Source organism: Argiope bruennichi, chromosome 5, assembly GCF_947563725.1.
Source record: "Argiope bruennichi chromosome 5, qqArgBrue1.1, whole genome shotgun sequence".
In the NCBI taxonomy this organism is placed as follows: Eukaryota; Metazoa; Arthropoda; class Arachnida; order Araneae; family Araneidae; genus Argiope; species Argiope bruennichi.
The window spans coordinates 114,703,396-114,723,433 of NC_079155.1; the positions used below are offsets into that span (position 1 = coordinate 114,703,396).

Sequence of the window (20,038 nt, forward strand, 5' to 3'; positions counted from 1 at the left end):
GGGAAATTTTCTTAATGTTTCCGGCATCGAAAGGATGAAAAGGTTCAAAGACATAAATTTGGCTAAATTTTGAAGATAAAACTCATGAAAGTAGTTACCGTCGCTCATTGTCGTCTCGGCGATTTTGAAATTATATTAAAGATAGTTAAAACTGTTCCTTCAGCGACCATCAAAATTCTCAGTATTTGAAGACTTTCTGAAGTGCCTTTGCACAATTATGCTACAATAGATGTTGCCATAATTATATGTCAGTGGTTGAAATTTGGTAATAATTAATAATGAAATCTGCATTTGACATTTCTCCCTTAAAAATTACTTAATAATTCTTAGGAATAGGTTAAAATGGTACTAACTTTTACTTAATAGAATAAAAATTGGAATAGACTTTGTTACATGAAGTAGCAAAAAGATTTTTTTTAGAATACAAATGATATTAATGTCCGATAAAAAGTATGAAGGAATGAAAACTAAGAACTCACTTACATGTTATAAATTATCCTTCCAAGAAATCCCATTTGAACTTTAAAAATTGTTCGTAAAATTCAAATAAAGAAGACAGCCTTCTAAAAAGTTTCTAAAACTCTCAACAGTTTTGAAATCGCAGTGATTCGAAGTCGCAATATGCTCAGATCAGTAATCACCAAATGAAACAAAATACAGTTTTCAATTGTAGAAGAGATTATTATTGTTGCACTTAATAATTCTTTCTGACAAGCAACTGTTTTAAGATGAAGTATTGTTGTTCACAAGAATAAAATATAATGAAATTGAAAATAATTTTCTAATTGTTTGCTTGAAATCTTTGTTGTCTACGATCTAATGCATTTATCAGGGATTTTGCTTTCGTAAAGATGCATTATTTTATTGAATTTTTTCATATATGATGTAAACAAATGTCACTCCTTATTTTCTAAGAAAAAAATCCAAATTTCATCTTGTAAATACGAATTATATTTATTATGATTTAGTAAAACTGTGTGAATTCTTCACAAAATCAACAAATCCTTCCCATAGTTCTTTGTTGCAAATAATTTAATCTTCATTGTACACTCAGCATTAAAAAAGACAATTTATTCCATCTAAATTTATTCAGATTTAACACTTCTTTGTATACAGAAATCGATATCAGAATGCAATTACACTGAATATATAATTTTTGTTTTAATAATTTTTAAAAACGCTACATGCATGTATGTTCAGGGTAAAACACAGCATTTTACCAGTAAAGCTGTTTTATTTGTTCCTGAGGCTGAATGATAATCTTTGCAATGGTAACTCTCATTGGTATCTCTGGTAATTTCTTTATATGAAACAAAAAAATACCAATCATATGTGAATTAATTGTTGTTAATTGGGTTTTCATGGCGAAGCATAGCTTCCGTATGCCTTCTCATATATAAAATACAAAGGGTGTTCAAATGAAAAGTTACAAAATGTCGTAACAATATAACTATTACTATGCCATTATGGGAGAACATAGCGAGACATCTGGGGATGCAATTGGTTTTGGTTTGGTTTGATGTTTTATGGCACAAGAACCAATATGAAGGTTGTACTGCGCCAAACAAGTTTATTTCTAATTCAAAAGAGGATGCAATTGGAGTCCTGTATTTCATAAGAGAAAACATAACATTCTTGCAGATTTAAATCTACTCTATTTAAACGTAACCTTTGAACCGAAAAATAAGTTCCCTCCTTCGAAAATTCCTGTTTTTCCTTATTTAAACCCTTTTACAAGCTTTACCAAATCTGACACTTCGGATATCAACTGCCAACAAATATTTCTTGAACACAGACTTTATTCCAATTTATACAGATGGATCCAAATCAGCTAATAGTGTATCTTTTTCAATCATTTTCACAGATAATGTGTTTTATTTTAAAATTAATTCTTTCTGTTCAGTGTTCACAGCAGAAATAACTGCAATTTTATATGCATTGAAAGAAATTTCTGACAGTCTGCAAAAGCATTTCATTATTTACACAGACTCCCTTAGTGTGTTAGAGTCTCTTGCATCATTTCATCCTCAATTTCATAATCATCCCCTGGTTTCAAATGTTTTGAATATTTTAAATAAACTAGCATCTCGAGATTTTAAAGTTTTATTATGCTGGATATCATCCCATGTTGGGATTGTGGGCAACGAGAGAGCGGATAGGGCTGCCAAATTGGCGACTGCCACAAAGAATACTACTATACCTTTGACAGACTTAAAAAAGCACATAAAAATATTTCTTTTAAACAAATGGCAAAGAGAATGGGATATTGAAAGCGAGAATAAGCTTCATGGAGTTAAGCCTACCATCGAACTTTGGCCTTCTCAAATTAACAGAAAAGCAGACACAGTTCTCACTAGATTACGAGTGGGTCATACTCGATATACTCATCGTCATTTGCTGTTTGGAGAACAAGCTCAAAGTGTTCTCGGTGCAACTGCACTATGTCCGTCCAACATATACTTTCTGAATGCCCAAATTTTTATACAGAGCGTTTACACTTTTTAAAATCTAATAATATATTTTTATCTACTTTATTTAGAAAATCTCCACATGATAACCTCTTACCCTTTTTAAAATCAATTGGTTTTTATTCGCATATTTAGTCCACTATCCTTGCTATTTTTGAAGATTACCTACAATTAATTTTTACTCCACATTGTTTCCTATATCAAGGAATTTCGAAAATTTAACTTGAAAGAATTTTACGTAGTCTGGCGCAGCATGGCCAAACTTATGACCCTTGTGCCAATAAACCAAACCAAGCAATTGGAGTCTCCGGCGTAGATCGGAGCATGCGCGGATACCCGCATATGTAGGAGAGAGCAGTGGCTCTTATAAAAAGTGTCGTCCAATTAACTAATAATGTTGAATTCCTCGAGCACAGAACTGTTAACTCCGATGTGAACAGTCAGACACTCCGAAGACTACGCAGGTCCATCAAGAACAAACGACCGGGGCTACTCACGGAGAGTGTGGTTTTGCTCCATGATAACACGCGTCCACATGTCTCCAGGGTCACACACGCGGAACTGGTCAAGTTCAAGTGGGAGCAGCTCGACTATTCCCCCTACAGTCCTAACATGTCGCTTTGCGTTTTTCATATGTTTTGTCCCCTGAAAAAACATCTGAAAGGGAAGCACTTCAACTCGGATGGTGAACTCAAGGACGCTGTGAAGGACTGGGTCACATCACAGCCACAGGATTGTCACTATTCTGTCAAAGTTAAGTATAATTTGTATTATTTTTATAAAAAATGACTGAATAAATTTTAGTGTAATAAATAATAGAATAGATGTGTCTCTTGATCGTCACGTATTTTGATTTCCTCGCATAAGTTATATAGAAAAATGATAGTAATTGTCAAAAAATTTGAACTCGAGATTTTGACAAATTAACCTACGTTTTAGACTTGAGTTCTAAAACACAATTCTTAAAAATAATAAATTCTGTGATAAAGATAACTCAAAAATGTTTTCAGCTAGAAGAATGAAGTGTGATATGGTTTTGATATCAAATTTGCAAATTATTATCAAAATTATAGCAAAATCATCTCGGGAGATGTATATATGGCTGTTCGAATATAAATTAACACATTAACTACAAAATGAAGAGAGCTAGATTAATGATAGTCAATACACTTCATATTTGAAGCAGAAGTCTGCGAAAGTTATGTTGGTATAAAGTAACGTGCTAGGTTAGACACAATCGAATCACATATGAAAAACATTCTCATCACATTGTACCAAATGCGTTGAGTTAGATCGCGTTGAATGAGCATATACACCTGGTGTAATTCAAATTTTGTTAAAGATAATTTTAAAAATTCAACTTGAGTATTACTTGTTTATTTTAATTACATCATACCTGCCAACATAATTTATTCGAATTATTTGATATAAATACAAGATGCCAAAAAGCTCATTTCAATCAACATTATAATTTATATAAATTTTGTTATTCAATTTTCTTTTTCTTTAGTTTATATTTATAGAAAATTTATACTAATAAATATCTCACACTAACATCAGTAATTTTCCAAAATCTTTTGAAATAAGTATAGATTTTAAGATTTGGGCCAATACCATAGGTAAATTCTGTTACGAAAATATTTATCCGCCTTCATTTCAGACCTTCTTTTATACTTTTTTCCTTTCCTAAAATATTCTCCATAAATAAGAATCCTTTCCAGAAATGAACAATACTTCCAGAGTTTTAATTTGTTTACTATGAAATATCTTTCATAATTCAGATCTGTGAATGTTGTAAGAAAACAGAATACTACTCAACTCATCTATGGGCCTCATAAACAGCAGTGAATGGGAAGCAGAGAACGAGATACATATTAATGTCTCTTATTTTTTTATTTTTCTTTTTACGTTTTGAATTCCTGTGTATTGTGTAAGAAGAAAATTCTTTCTCTTCTTTTCTAAAGCTTTTAAATTCCGACAGGCAAAGAGAGACTTTATTGAGGCATCGTCTATTCATCCAACAGGATGGTCCTTATGAAAATTTTCTAAAACTTGATCCGACATACATCGTAACTTTATTTGATCGAATATTAACCGCTTACGTCGATAAACTAGTTCTCCATAAATCTGAATAATAATTCGTTTAAGATGATGAAATAAAAAAAAGGAATGTCGTTTAAATTAGTTAGTATTATAGCAGGCATTCATTATGTATTTTAAACGAAAGCTATTCAAAGAAACAATTTCAAATTAAAGGTACTGAAACAAACAAATCTCTATTTTTGAAAAGAGAGAGAGAGAGAGAAATAAAAGCAACGAGAAAATTTGATTAGTTTCTATAAATCGAGTAAATTGTAAAAGAAGAGAAAAAATTAAAATTTTAAATGACTTCAAAGGCGTCAATACCTTTCAAAAGAGAGTTCGAATAAAATGATTATGACGCATATTTAAATATTATTCATTAATTTCTGAAATAGCATCAAGTGACTATTTCCTGTTTTCTAACTTTTTTCTGTTTCAATTATCGTTTGTTAGTGTAAGTTTACGCAGGAAATCATTACTTCCAGTCATATGCAAAAAGATTGCTCCTTGAATTTATTAACAAGCTTGATGATTTAATATCCTTTATGTTTCTTCTAATCTTAGCTCATTTAATTTTTTTTCGAAAGGGGAAATCGTCAACATTTTTTTTTTTCTGTTCAACACTGATACGATCGAGCAAACTTTTATTTCTTGGTAAGCAAGAAAAGTACAGCCCATTAAAATAACGGTACAATAATTGTGATGATATCATAATAACTTTATAATGGTATAAAATAATCATCTTTATAACGGAATAATAATAAAAAATTATGGAATAATTTTTTCCATGATTTTTTTTCTTCCTTTCTTAAAGGATTCGTATCTATGGTAATAGTACTCGAGGCGTCTGCATGCTTCTTTAGTACTTAAAGCTGTACCTATAAAAAAAAATACTAAAAACCTGCAAATAAATAAACAAATAAAATTAGAATAGAATGAAAGCTCATTCAAAAGATATGCGAGATAAGCCTTCTACATATTCCAAGAAATTAAAAATTTGTTTCGTCGTTAAACCTTACACCATAGTACGAAACATTTTTTTAAAAATTACAACCATTATAACTGTTTCTTGAATAAGATAATACTGGCATCGTCCGATATTCTATTAGAACTTTCAAAAGAATTTAATAATTTCCAATGAAAGTTTTTTTTGTTTTTTTTAAGCAAGATTGTTTGACACTTTTTTTAACTAAGTTAGTATAGAATGTGGAAGAATTCAATTCCCAAATTTTTATTTGCCTGTGTAGAAATTTTTATCAATTCGTTAATACTGATAGCTTCCTCATAATACCAATAAACATTGTATTCAAAAGACTTTTAAAAGATTTCAATTATCTTGTCTTCAGTAACGTTTTACGTTGCAATAAACAATTGCGAAGCTTTATTTCTAGCTAAATTATTCCTTAATAGTTTTGGGGGGGAGAGAGGGGGGGATCCATTCAATTTCCATAGCACCGAAAATAACGATGAATCTTTTCTTACTCATCTTGTTAGGATTTAACAACACATCTAAGAAACGAGGAATAATACCAGCATCTATTGTACTTATTGATATATTGAACTCCAAATTGCGCCTACATCTACAGAAAGCATATTTTTGAACATGGCTTTCCAAAACGAGGAATTTCAAAGCTCACTCTGAATATGGCACTCATCCTTATTTCTTCGTCTTCTGTAAGATTTAAATTTATCGAGTTTTTCGTGATTAGCTTGATCGATTAATGAGGAAGAAGATATCAACTCAAATATCTGAACTCCTTTTATTTATTAAAAACATAATGCTTATCTAATGATAAAAAAAAAAACGAATACTAAAACTTAAAGCTAAAAACCGCAGAGCACAAGATAAAACAGAAATTAATTCAGTATTGCTTAGCGACGGTATCTTTTAATCGTCAGCTTGTTTCCAAGTTTAATGTAATCATCATAGATTACTACTTGTTTCTGAAACAAATAATGAGCAATTTTTCTGAAGTTATTTTTGAGTGAGTGAATGAGTGAATATTATACTAGCGCAAGATCCATTCTCTGGATAAACTGCGCCGCAACTAGATGAAAATTTTGGTGCTACGTCTTAAAACTTTGTTTAAAATGTTTATAATCTGTTTTAAAAAAATAAAACTACAAATTAAGAACAACGACAAGGAAAAAACAACATTTCAAATTTCTTTGATAAAACCCGCCTCTTTTAAATACAGAAAAATATTAAAATGCGGTTTATGTCCGATTCAAAGCGGAAGACAAGGGACAACTGTATTAAAATACTTAAGACGCAATGAGTCCAGTGACTGACATTCGATTAATATATGTCTGATAGTTAAACTATCACCACAACGACTACAAGTTGGTGGTGGTTGCTTTAAAAGTATATGTTTATGTGTTATTCTAGAATGCCCTATGCGCAATCGTGTCAAAATAACATCACATCTGCGATTTAAGGAGGAACACCAAAGTTCAATAAAAGGTTTCACTGTGTGTAGTTTGTTTTCTATCTCAAGGTTCCATTGGTTCTGCCAATTTTGCAAAAACCATTTCCGAACGGAAGAACGTACATCAGCATAAGGAATTAATTGTTCGTGGGATTCGGTTGCTGATTTTGCTGCAATATCCACTATTTCATTCCCTTGGATACCCACGTGGGAAGGAATCCAACAGAATAGAATTTCAAAACTATTTTGACTTAGGTCCTTAAGCAAATTCCGGATATCAGAAATATATGCATGATTGTGCGATTTTCCAATGAGGGCTTGAAGGGCACTCCAAGAATCGGAATAAATGACCACCTTTCTAAACTTAGAAGTTATTTTTGAAATACTTTTAATTCTCCTAGGTGTAAATATTAGTAAAATATACACCAATATGGCTGACTGAAAAAAATCGGATACTCTTCAGGAATATATAATTTTTACATTGACCTGCAATCATCGATACCATACTTTGTTAAGATAACATATTTGTGTGTCCTTCACCAATTTCTAATGAATCATAATATATTACTTATTTCCTCACAAAGAAGTTTAAAAATCCGATATCAATATGTGAAGATCATTCAAACAAGGTGTGAAAAAAATTTATCAAGAAATTTGAGCTACAAAAAGAAATTTCCATTCTCACATAGTAGTAAATGCTTAAGTCAGTCGGGGGGGGGGGTGCTAGATCTGTTTTAAGTTACAGTAAAATTTAACTCGGCGGACTTATCTGAAAGGAAAATTTGTAATGCACATTCAACAGACGATTCTACATACATCAGGGGACATTTATTTTTATTGTGGAACAATAAAACAGATATCTTAATTGAAATTTTATTATTGTTATAACAGTATATCTCATGTAAACAAACAAACAAAAAATCAACATATACTTTTCTTGATTGTTTCCTTCCTGAAAGTCAGATGTAAATATCATATGTTTTGACTGTCAAGAGTGCAAGATAAAGTGATGTAGATTTAAAATGGGAATTACATTTCCTTCTCCTGTATACACTAAGGAAGACACCTTTTAACATCAACTACTCATCTGAAATATATATAAACTTCATCCCATTTACATTATATTTGTTTTGGTTGTTTCAACTAATTTTTAAATAATCTATAATATTACTCACACTAAGGAATCAGTTTTGGATTAAGATACAATTTGACTTCATATTCATTCTATTTTTATGAATCCATGGTTCAGCGTAGAAGTTTACTTGCTTCATCCAAGCTAAACGAATGAATTTAATGTCACAATCAAGATGGAAGACTTCAAGAAATAAAACGTATGAAATTTCAGATAAACAGAGTTGTAGATTTAAAAAATCTTTGAGCTGTGAATTTTTCCTTTAAAATAACTTTATTTTATTATTTAGTTTCACCACTTAAAAAAAGGAGAATGGAAAAAATATTAATTTTGATGTGAAATTTTTCTTTTTATTCTAAACATCTTTTGAAAGAAGAAGTAATAATTCAGAAAAAGAAAATAAATAAAAAAAATAGCACACATGCATTTGATCCTTCAAATTTTTAGTTATTTGATTGACAAAGACATTTTCTAATATTGGTGTAAGTAATATCAAATATTCTAGTTTGCATTTCAGTGCCAAAATCAGTGACTGTGAGTTTTAGGATAGTTTGATAATGATGTAAAAAAAATATATAATAATGTTGAAGAAGACAATATTATTTATTCATAAATTATACCAGCATTATTTTTTCCTTTGTAATAAAAAAATGAAATTCATGAATGGGAAGATGGTTCCACCAATTCAACAATGTAAAATATTCATTTATTCTTCAAGTGTTTATCGGGAAGTTTTAAATATTTTATAAACAAACATATTATACAAGCATTGATTGCAAAAAATAATAGACCTGCAATAAAAATCAATATAAATGTATTTTCTCCCTGAAACTCCAAATAATAAGCTGGGAGCAACCACAGTCCTTGTCCTAAACACCAAATTATAAAAGGCAAAATCAATTGTGCCATACTGACATTCAGTAAAGGAAAACTTAAAGGAAAAAGACATAGATACCATAAGAAGTACTGTGAAGTACAAACTTTGTTGAAGGAGACAAAAATAAAAGTCTGAAGAAACATGGCAGCAGGTAGCATTTGAGGGGAGACAATCACCCAAGATACAAGCATAATTAATAAACCTTGTATAAGAAGGGCAATGAAGGAAAGAAATGCACTTATTTTAGGATCAATCAGTTCAGAAAGGTATAAAAGATAGAAATATGGTGAAAAATTGTGCCGAATATCTTTTCTTATCATATGATACAACAAAGCCTCCCTGACATATTCATCGCCATATAAAACAAAAGATATCAGAGTAGGGAAAGCAAAACCAGACAAAGTGGAGAGAACAAAAATTAATTTTTCTGGATTAGGATATAAAAAAGCTTTTAATTTTTTCCAACCAGATAAAGTACTATTAGGTGAAAAATATGTAAAGTAAAATGAGAGGACATATATACATGGATATATTTTAAAATGTACAGACAAACCATAAACAATGCCAAACATGAAGGGTTTTTTGACTTGATGAAAATAAATTGACAGCAATATCAGGAATGTCATGACAGATTCAGCATTTCCTCTTGTTGATATAACCATGGGCAAAGGATTGTATAGCCACATAAATGTACACAATCTACAAATGTCAGTCGTAACACCAGCTTTTTTCTGTACTCTAAATATTAGCATACTTGTAAGTATATCCAATATGGAAAAAAATATCTTTCCATAAAAATCACCAATCCAAATATTTGGTAGAAGCAAATATGACAAAAATGGAGTGTATCTGTATGTATATCGTTTAAAGGGTGAAAAACCTTTTGATACATATTTGGCAGCATCTGTGAACACAAAATAATCAATATCTGTATACTTCACATCTAAAAAGGCATCTTGAATACAACCAAATATAATGAGAATCAGCCGCAATAATAAAGCAAAAGCAAAATGTAGCTTTATATTCATTGTGTATTTATCTATAAAACTTTTCTTGACAAACTTCATTGTGGGATAAGAATGTTACAATGCCAACTTTTGAATGAATAATCAATTTTTAAGTTTTTATAAAGCCTTCACAACATGTTGATTTATTCTTCCATTTTTCACAACAATCTAAAAGAGACTTCATAACTATAGCACAGGCCTCTTCCTTGTAATTATTACCTGAAAAGAAAAAGCATGAATTTTAAGGTTCAAGTTTTTAATATAATTCATATTAAAAAACAAACATAAAAGATCATTATACTAGATTTACGCATCCCATGACCTTTAACTTCCTATTCATAAGGTTTTCATTTCATAAAACCTACAAATGGATTGAAATTTTTAATAAATCATTAGATAAGCATTACTCTAACAAAGTAAACTAATGATATCACAATTTTAAAATATAAATGGTCAGGAATAAAACTCTTGAGTATGAAACCTAAAAAATGTGGGTTTTATTTTAGCAATTAAAATAAGACAAATATAAAAAGTTTAACTTAATTTAAAGATGAATTTCAGTGCAATCTGTTAAACTATTATTAAATAATGGAAACTTAGCAAAAAACACAACCTTACTATTTAAAATTTGCTTAGTTTTATTATTTTATACAAAATTAAACTACATTTAATTAATATCAACAAGTATCTTTAAATCTTGTATTAAATCAAGCAAAAACAGTTGTTAACATTTTTTTTTTTATTTAAAAGTACTTTTTGGAAAGATTTTATAATGAAAATAGTTTTCTAAAACGTGTTGTCTAAGTGTTTTAAATATAAATAGCAAATATACCAAATAGTTATCAACTAATTGGATATTTAAAATCATTATTAGTGCACTCTCTAATATGACAAAAGCAATCAAGCTATTACGATAAGGCACTCAAATTGTGTATTTAAAATTTACAGAATCCTCTGATTTGGTATTCAACAAAAAATTTATTCAGTGCTGATATGGAGTAGCCTGTTTTTCTCCTAATTTTCGCATGGAAACTTGGAATTGCACACTATATTTCTTGAATTTAATAAATTTAAATTATTTTAATCCAACATTTAGACAATTTGAATGAAGAAGTTGCATAAAATTCAATTTAACAAAACCCACTGCAATTGAGATAGTAAAGAATATGCATTAATTTTAGGCAATGGAATCAGTTTCACCGGCATCATCAACATTAAAAAATTAACTAAACATTTACTAAAATGCTCTTAAATATCTTCTAAAACACTAGTAGCCAAAGGCAAATTCCTTTGCACTAATCCATAAAAATCTAGAATATTAAAATCCATAAATATATATAGATTTCATACTATTTGAAAGGAAATTTCTTTACATATTTTTCAGATAGTATAAAGTTTCAATAAAATTAACATGTGTTTCATCTAAAGTTACAATGTTCAATTTTGGATCTATCTGTATTTGATATTTTCCCACCTTTTTGCTTAAATATGTTCAACACTTGGGTTTTTTAAATATTCTTTTGCATATTATTTTTCATATAAGATGTTTAAATATATGATATGCCATTTATATGAAGAATTTAACTATAATATTTATTAAATAATGATTTTAATAACTGTAATGAAAAAAATTAAAAGATTAAATTAAAAGCACAATTTTAAAAAACACTAATGAGACTAAGAGTCTAGATTTAAAAAAAGTCTGGTAAAATCCTAGATGGGCCCACCTCTTGGCGACTTATTTGAAATCTCGCCAAGTTGACTACTAATTGAATATTTGTTATTATTATTTTTCAATTAATAAACGATACTTAAAGGCCATAAATAATAATAAATATAATAAAAAATAAAATAAAAATAAATTTTAAAAAATCCGTCTAGGTTACCACATTGGCGACGCTATCGCTACTCGTTTGGCGAGAATTCAAAAAGACACCAAGAGGTGGGCTGTGTTAGGATCCACCCAAAAGTCTGAGATTTTTTCATTTCCTACTCATAAAAATTTTACTTTGGGGGAAAAAATCAAAGATATTTGATTTGTATATACTAGATACAGAAAAACTCTTCTTTTTAACTTTTACCATTTAAAAGAACATAGCTACATTATATTAATAAATAATAGTAGTTCAATTGTTCTTCTGATTTTAAATACAGATGTTCTGAGTTGGAATTCAGAAAATCATGTTACTTAACAAGATTACTTTACAACTTGGCATCATTCCCCACATTCAGTCCGATCCTCCTATGCAACCTTAATTCTTCTTAAAGCATAAAATGTAAAGAACATTTTATTTAATTTATTTTTTAAACAGTGTAATGATTATTCTGAAGCAATTTCCCAACTACTTGAGAAATTTTTAAAAGTGAATCTTAATTTAATTATTACAAAGTATATCATTTTTTTATGTTATTAATACCAGAACTGAATCATGCAATACATTTTTAATCAAATATTAAATTTGTAGCTATATATCTTCAAATTCACTATTAAATATTGGTATTCTAATATTATAATAACTGGATTAAAGAATAATTAATTTAAGATTAGTACATTTTCTAAGCGTGTGTGCCTGTTACTAAGCATGCATGAAAATGCGGTTAGAAAATACATTTTACTTTTATTACAGATATAAATTATAAACATAAGCACTGGAAATTATATAATCTCCAAATTGAAACATCTCCCATATTTTACTTAGTAGATTATTATAATATATTTACAAAAGTTATAAATTGATATGAAAAAAATTACTAAACATAATCATTACTTTTAAGACATTTTTGCAGTTCACAAGCATAACTTTGACAAGGATCTTTCATATCTTATACCGAAAAAAAATTTATTGTTAGTCAGTAATTTTGTGCTCAGATAATTAGAAATAACGGAATATATAAAATATCATTGATTTAAAAAAAAACAACAGAAAATCAGGTATTGAAAACCATGCAAATATATCCCCACCGCAAATATTTATAAAATATAAACAAATTAAGCAATAACAGTGAAGATTTAATGGGTTACAGTTAACAAAGAAAAATTTGTCTTATTTAATTTTCATATTTTTCTCACTGTGAGGAAATAAATAAGTATTTTTTTAAATACCTCTATTTTATAATTTCATTTCCTAAACTTCTTCAAATTTCAATATAACTTCTTCATAGCATGTAAATAATTATCAATCTACAATGTTGGATTTATGTTGCCAATAAATTAAAGTTTTCCTTTTCCGAGAAGTTGCTGTTCATTTTGCCTCAAATTGACGTCACTTCCGTTTTAGTATCTCTTGGGAAGACTAGCGTCTCAATCGCAACGTCTATCCCTATGGGATGGGCGAATCCATCCCAAACCATACTTTCGACAGGTAGGGACGTTGACCATGAGGGGCAGCAGGGATAAACGTTGTCTTTTAAATGTTGAGTTGTAGCTCAACGCTTATCCCGCTTCAATTGAATCGTTTTCCGCTGGAGTGGAAGGATGCGTTTTCCAAGCAAGGTGTCGACATATTAGCTTAAAACATACATATTTTTCAGTGACCTTTATCTTATTCAATGGATATTTAATACAAATACCATTTATTTTACCAAAAGCAATATTTCAGACAATTCATTTTCAGGTGGCTTTTACTTGTTTTCTACTGTTTTTATTATTGTTATTACTAATTCTGTTTTTATAGGGTTCTGAATTTCCTGATATTAATGAATTTTGAAATCATTTAAAAGTACTTTTGACCCGATGAATGTTTCCATTAATACATCATCTTCAAAACTGGTAATTTACTGATTTTGATAAAAATTTAATTGTAATATGATAACATTCCTTTACAGAAAAATTTCTGAATAATATGGAGACATATTTTTCATTTACATCTAACATGTATTATTTCTGCAGTAAATAAAAAAGATGTGCCTATTATATGATTGTATGGATATAATATCTTTATAGTCTGAGAAAAAAAATATTCTGCCAATGGTTATATTTGCCTTTACATTCCCAGAACAGTGTATGTCTATTTTTTTATAATTCCTAAACTTCACATTTCTATTTGTCTTAATATGTTACTATGAACTGAAAAAAAAATTTATACTGCTATTTTTAAATTTAAAATATGAAATGAGAACATTTCAATTTTGTAATATAAACTAAAATTTTGATTTTTATACCATAGATAGTCACAAAAGGCATTGACAAATTGAAGCATCTGAAATATATATACTTTAAATAGAATATGCTTCTTGATATAATCTTTCTGTAGAAGTATTTTCTATAATATAATTAGAATGTTGTTAATTCAGAATAAATTTGGAATGGATTTAGAATGTTTTCTGATATTTTGCATTTTCTGCAGTCCCAATTTAAAGATATAGCTGGCCAATTTTTTTTCTGAAATAAAAATTTCATTCCCAAAACTGTATCATGTTCTCATATCATAAAAACACAATTTAAGACATTATTTGGGAACTTTATATGTTTTACATTTATTTTCCATTAGCCAGTTTCAGTTATATAGTTTCTAAAAATAATTATGCTATGATAAATTCTTTTTAAAAAGAAAAAATCCAAGTAAAATATTGCACACATAGATTCATAGTGTCTCTTTTAGAATGTACTAAGTATTCAAAAATTGATTATTCAAAATCAATTGTAGTATTGGCAATTTGAATCTTGGAACGTTTTTTAACGATAAAATGCGACACATCACATGATTTGTGAGAAGATATACTAGTGTTTAAAATACTTAGGTAAATTTTTCCTTCTTGTCGCTTTCTTTACTTTATTGATCCTGAAATTGTAATTATGGTATCTATGTTTTTCAGTTGTAATATTTTTTTTTAATATTATGCGTTGTTCTCATTCTTAATAAAGTTTACACATTTTTATGTAAATAGCATTTTAGCATTTTATATGTAGTTTGTGCATTTAATATGTGTCTATTCATTGCAAAACCCTCTTGATAATGTTAATTCCTTTCATTAAAATTTTACATTGTAAATTAGAGCCAAATATATCAATTCAATAGACAAAATTTTTTTTTCATATTAGTATTTCAATTTAGTTACATGTTAAATAATTTGCTGTTTTTATTATTTGATTTTTGAAAGTTATATAGTAAAATATTCTACATCCAAAGCATCTCCTATTATGCAATATCAATGTTTGTTGGACTACCTCGGTCAAATATTCATGTATAAATTTTTTTCATTGTTATTCTTATAAATTATGAGAATTACCTATATAATTCAGTAAATAAATAACAAATTATAGTTATTTTTTTTATCACTAACCACTTACCAAAGACATTCAGCTAAGTGTAGCCTTCTGTAACCAATCTGTAAATATTTTTACTATATTCTTTAACACTGTAACATTTCTATATTTTAAGTGAATAAATATTTTTCCTATACCTATAGCACAATTATGAAAATTACATATATAATGCACAATATGCAGGCACAATGGTTCCAATGCTAATTGAGAGTATATTATCTATGCTTATCAACCATTCATATTTTGGTTTCCTTAATGATTTCGAACCAAACCTAATGAAAACAAATATATTATTTTCTTAACTGCCTCACAAAAATGAGCTGTTATGTAAATATTTAAAACAAGTTTTAATCAAATTACTTTCATTCTGTTTACTTTGTTTCTAGAGTGTCCATCCAACTTTATTTTGTGTTTATTATTTTTTTATTGTAAAACGATAAAATAAATATAAAATTATAGAAGTATAGTATTTCTTCTCATAGAAAAGAACATATTTTTATATAAATACTAATAAAAAATGGAAATAACTATTTTCATTGTATTTTTTTAATTTGTGTTAAGTTATTTTTCTGCCTCTTAAAGTCAAATAGCACAATAAGTTCTTCAAAGGATGAAATATATTGTATGCTTTTGAAAAATTCTTTGTTTCTAATAAAACTACAATGTTATATTTTTTAATAATTAGATACAATATACCAATGGAGAAACTAAATTGCATTTGAAATTTTTAAAAAATCTGCCTTGAAAAATTTAGATTCATTTGTATATTAAGTAAAAAAAAGTATTTCATTTCTTATTCTATATTCAATAAATATAATAAAAAAAGTTGTTTGTTATAGAATGTTTATAAAATATTTAAATTTATTAAATTAAAAGTTTGTATAAAATATCTATTAACTATCATCAAATTTATTCAATTCTTGAGAGCAGAAGTTCTTCAGATTCACTAGTTTATTTAGCATATAATTATAATATATAAACCAAAATACAGTTTGTAACATTTAACCAAATAACAGAATTGCAAGTCATCGTGCACAGAGTTGTTGTCTGTAGTATTTATGTAAATATCTTTGTCTGCATTATCTAACCAATAAAAAGAAAACTCATTTATTGTATCACTTGCATATTTTTTTTTAAGTGTTATTATATTTAACTATTTTATTTTAATACATTATAAGGATAAAAACGGAATCATTTTTTAATCCGCCCCATACATAACTTGCTTCAATGAACGAATAACAAAACATTTAATTATAAAAAAAGTGGAACAAATATATTTATATACTAATAATAAAGTTGAATGTGTGTGTTTTGGTGCTCTACAAGCCAAATATTTGACCTACATGTATCAAATGTGACACATATGTAGAATGGTGGATGTGTGCACCTTGGACCGATTTTTTAGAAATTTTAAATAATATTTTAAGCTGAAATTCGCCGTTTTTCCACGATTATTTCTAAAAATATCACAGCACAAACATAAATTTTAAATTGTTTGAAATTTTTTTAATTATATCAATTGAATTGTAGAACGAATATTTCCTTTTTTTAAAAAATATCCCCCCCCACATTTAATGTTACATTATTACCCTGAAATCCAAATCGTTTTCATTTTTTCATCATGTAATTAATCGCATGGTTTTCGCCTATTATTGAAAGTCAAGTAAAGAAGTATTATATTTAATATCTGAGCAATTTATAAAACAAATAGAAAAAGTGAAGTTACAATACCTCAAATTTAAAAGATAGATGAAAGGGTTATTTACATTTTCAACAGCACCATGATGTCAAGTAACAGTCTCAATCAGAAAAGTTTATGATCACAATACACAGAGTAAATAAGAATATTTAAGTAAGTTAAAATCACAATTTTAATGCTAAACTATTTGATAGACTCATTGATATGAAAACAAATACAACTAATGTTCCTGATGAACAAACTGGTCACCTGATGTGACAAATATGAATATATATATTATGAAATGCATAACAGAATGATGGAACAGACTATAACAAATTTGAAAACAATGTCATGTTTCAATATTGCATAGTATTCCCTTGTCCTTTATTAATCCATTTTCTGTTTGTTTCATTATACTATGTTTTCGTAATAAATATATATTGTGTTTTTATTATATTTAACTTTATTACATACTAAACATTTTACCATTTGTGAGCAATGTCAGTTAGATTACATCTCAAGAAACAGTTTGCTTCTGTAGGCTCTTCTAAATTTAGCTTTTAGTTTTCCTTGTGATTTAAGTGAACTTGCTAATCATTATTTAATTCTTTTTATCATGATTTCATATTTGGTAAGGATATCTTTGTATTTTATTTGATAAACAGTAAGATGATAATCTCATTTTGTCATTGTTTTGTTATTAAAATAGTAGAAACTTTAGTAATGTGTAAACTAGCACTATCATTTTAATAAGATAAGCATTAAGATTTAGATGAGAAAAATTTTGACAAATCAAATAAAACCTTTCTCATGATAAGGATTATATATATTATAACTATTTCTTTTTATGACTCTTATAATGAAACCAACAAAGATTTTTTAAATAAATTAATAAGTATTGCAATTATTCATAAAAGGAAGATAACACGATTACTTCATTCCCAAACACTGTAAATATGATTTTATGTCACAGAACAATAATCTGAAAAAAATTACCATGAACATATTTATTTACATTTTATAGCTGTATAAAGCTAACAATCGATACGTTATATTTTTCATCACTCTAAAAACTGCCTAGTTATTACATTAACTTATTAAAGTTTAGTTAAAAAATTGTGTAATACAGTGCTATATATTATTTATTTTCTTTAGTTTTTATTTCATATATTAATTTGTTTATTTTATACTGTTAAACCAATAAGAATTTGATATTTGACTATATTTCTATTTTTCCAAGTGTTATTGGTTAATTCAAAATTCAATATTAGCTTGTTATTTAATTGTAGAATTTTCAGGATATTATATTCATACTCCTAAACATGAAAAATTCAGGATATTATATTCATACTCCTAAACATTTATAATCAAAATAACTGCTGCATGATTTAGCAGGTAAAATTAATTCTTTCCTAACTATAATTTTTTTGCTCCAATTTTTACTTTTTTTAAATGAATTTTTAAAACTTCATTTTGCCATTTTCAAAAATTTTGTGTAATTAAACTACAAGGTGACCATACAATAACTTTCCCCATTTGGAGGCATCTACAACTAAATAGAATGAAGCCAAATTCCACTAACCCTCTTTAAAAAAGTTTTCACATGGAAACATATTGGTGCTACTAGAAATAGAACATGTGACATGCTGAACATTCAAGCTTTCTATATTTGTATAATATATTAGTTCAATATCACTTCTGTTTCGGTTATTAACTGGAAAATTTAGTAGTTTCATTTTTTAAAAATAGAGATTTATTCCTTTCCTATATTCAGAATGTCGGAAACAGGCTGCAATATTGTGAATATTCTGAACATCTTTTAAAAGACCATTATATTAATCTTTCAAGAATATTTATATTTTGAAATATACTGAGGAAGCTGCAAGTATGAACATGAAACTCTATATAACATGATTTCTTAATAACTAGAAAAACAAACCCTAATTTAAAGAAAACCAGTATTAAAAAAAAACTTATATCCTCCGAAACATTCGCAGGGAGTTACATTTTAATACTTTTATGTAATTGAATATAATCTTATACTTGTCATAAGAAAATTGAATTTAAATAGTCCTATATTAAAAAAAATCACTATAAAATACAATTCTTTGCAACTTTAAATTGCTAACAGACATTATTAAAATGTTATTTTTCAAATAATACTAATTGAATTAATAAAATAACTTCATCAAATGAAAATATTTCAAATATATTTACAATTGTGTTATTTATGTAGGACTAATTTGTTACAAAATAACTTAAATTATCAATAAAACATGAATTGAAAATAGTTTTATTTCATGCATTAAAAAGGTTCATATTTTTATAGCTCATTTAATGAGATTTATCTGTTAAGTAATAAAACTCAATTTGTTTTATTTATTGAGAAGAGGAAAATAACTTGTGATAATAAAAATTTTAGAAATTTATAATATAGTAAAATAAATCTCAATCAAACATTAATAAAATCAGAATCCTTTTCAGAAAACTGTTTCTTGAATAAAGGCTTGACTTGATATACAATAAATATTACAATATATACCTACTTAACATGCTATGTCTATTATTACACTATAAACCCCGAGTAGGAAATAAACTTTGTAATAAAGTTGTTTTTACAGTAAGCACTTTATAAAATTATTTTTCTAAATTTATGTAAAAGTTGTTTTACTTATTTTTTAAAAAATAAAGATGACCTAGATCATTAAGTTTTGGTTATATGTCTTCTAGTCACAAAAACGTGTTACTTAAATTCAATAAGTTATTTCATTCCTGTTAGTTTATTACCTTTACAAGAATTTAACATGCATTTACTTAAAACTACAAAGCACAAGAGTAATATAATGACAAAAAAATCAAGTATGAAAATGAAATGGTTAATGATTTGCTTTATTTCCATTTTACATACTATAAAACTTAAATATCAATATCACATTACCTCTTCATTCACAATGTAATTTTATACATTTCTAAAAATTATATATGATCCGTTTATGAAATGCAACACAAGAACACATTTGTAAACATTTTTAAAGATAAGAAATAGTGATTTAAAAATAGACATTAATAGAGAGGAAAACTATATCCACATTCACA

At 27.4% G+C, this 20,038-nt stretch overlaps 1 protein-coding gene across 1 annotated transcript; it reads right to left on the reverse strand.

Annotated features, from left to right (window-relative positions):
* Positions 1-7,781: 7,781 nt before the first annotated feature.
* LOC129968777 (GPI mannosyltransferase 1-like) lies at positions 7,782-10,090 on the reverse strand. Its single transcript, XM_056083021.1, has one exon. The coding sequence runs from the start codon at positions 10,053-10,055 to the stop codon at positions 8,814-8,816; it is 1,242 nt and encodes a 413-aa protein (XP_055938996.1). The 5' UTR covers positions 10,056-10,090; the 3' UTR covers positions 7,782-8,813.
* Positions 10,091-20,038: the final 9,948 nt, after the last annotated feature.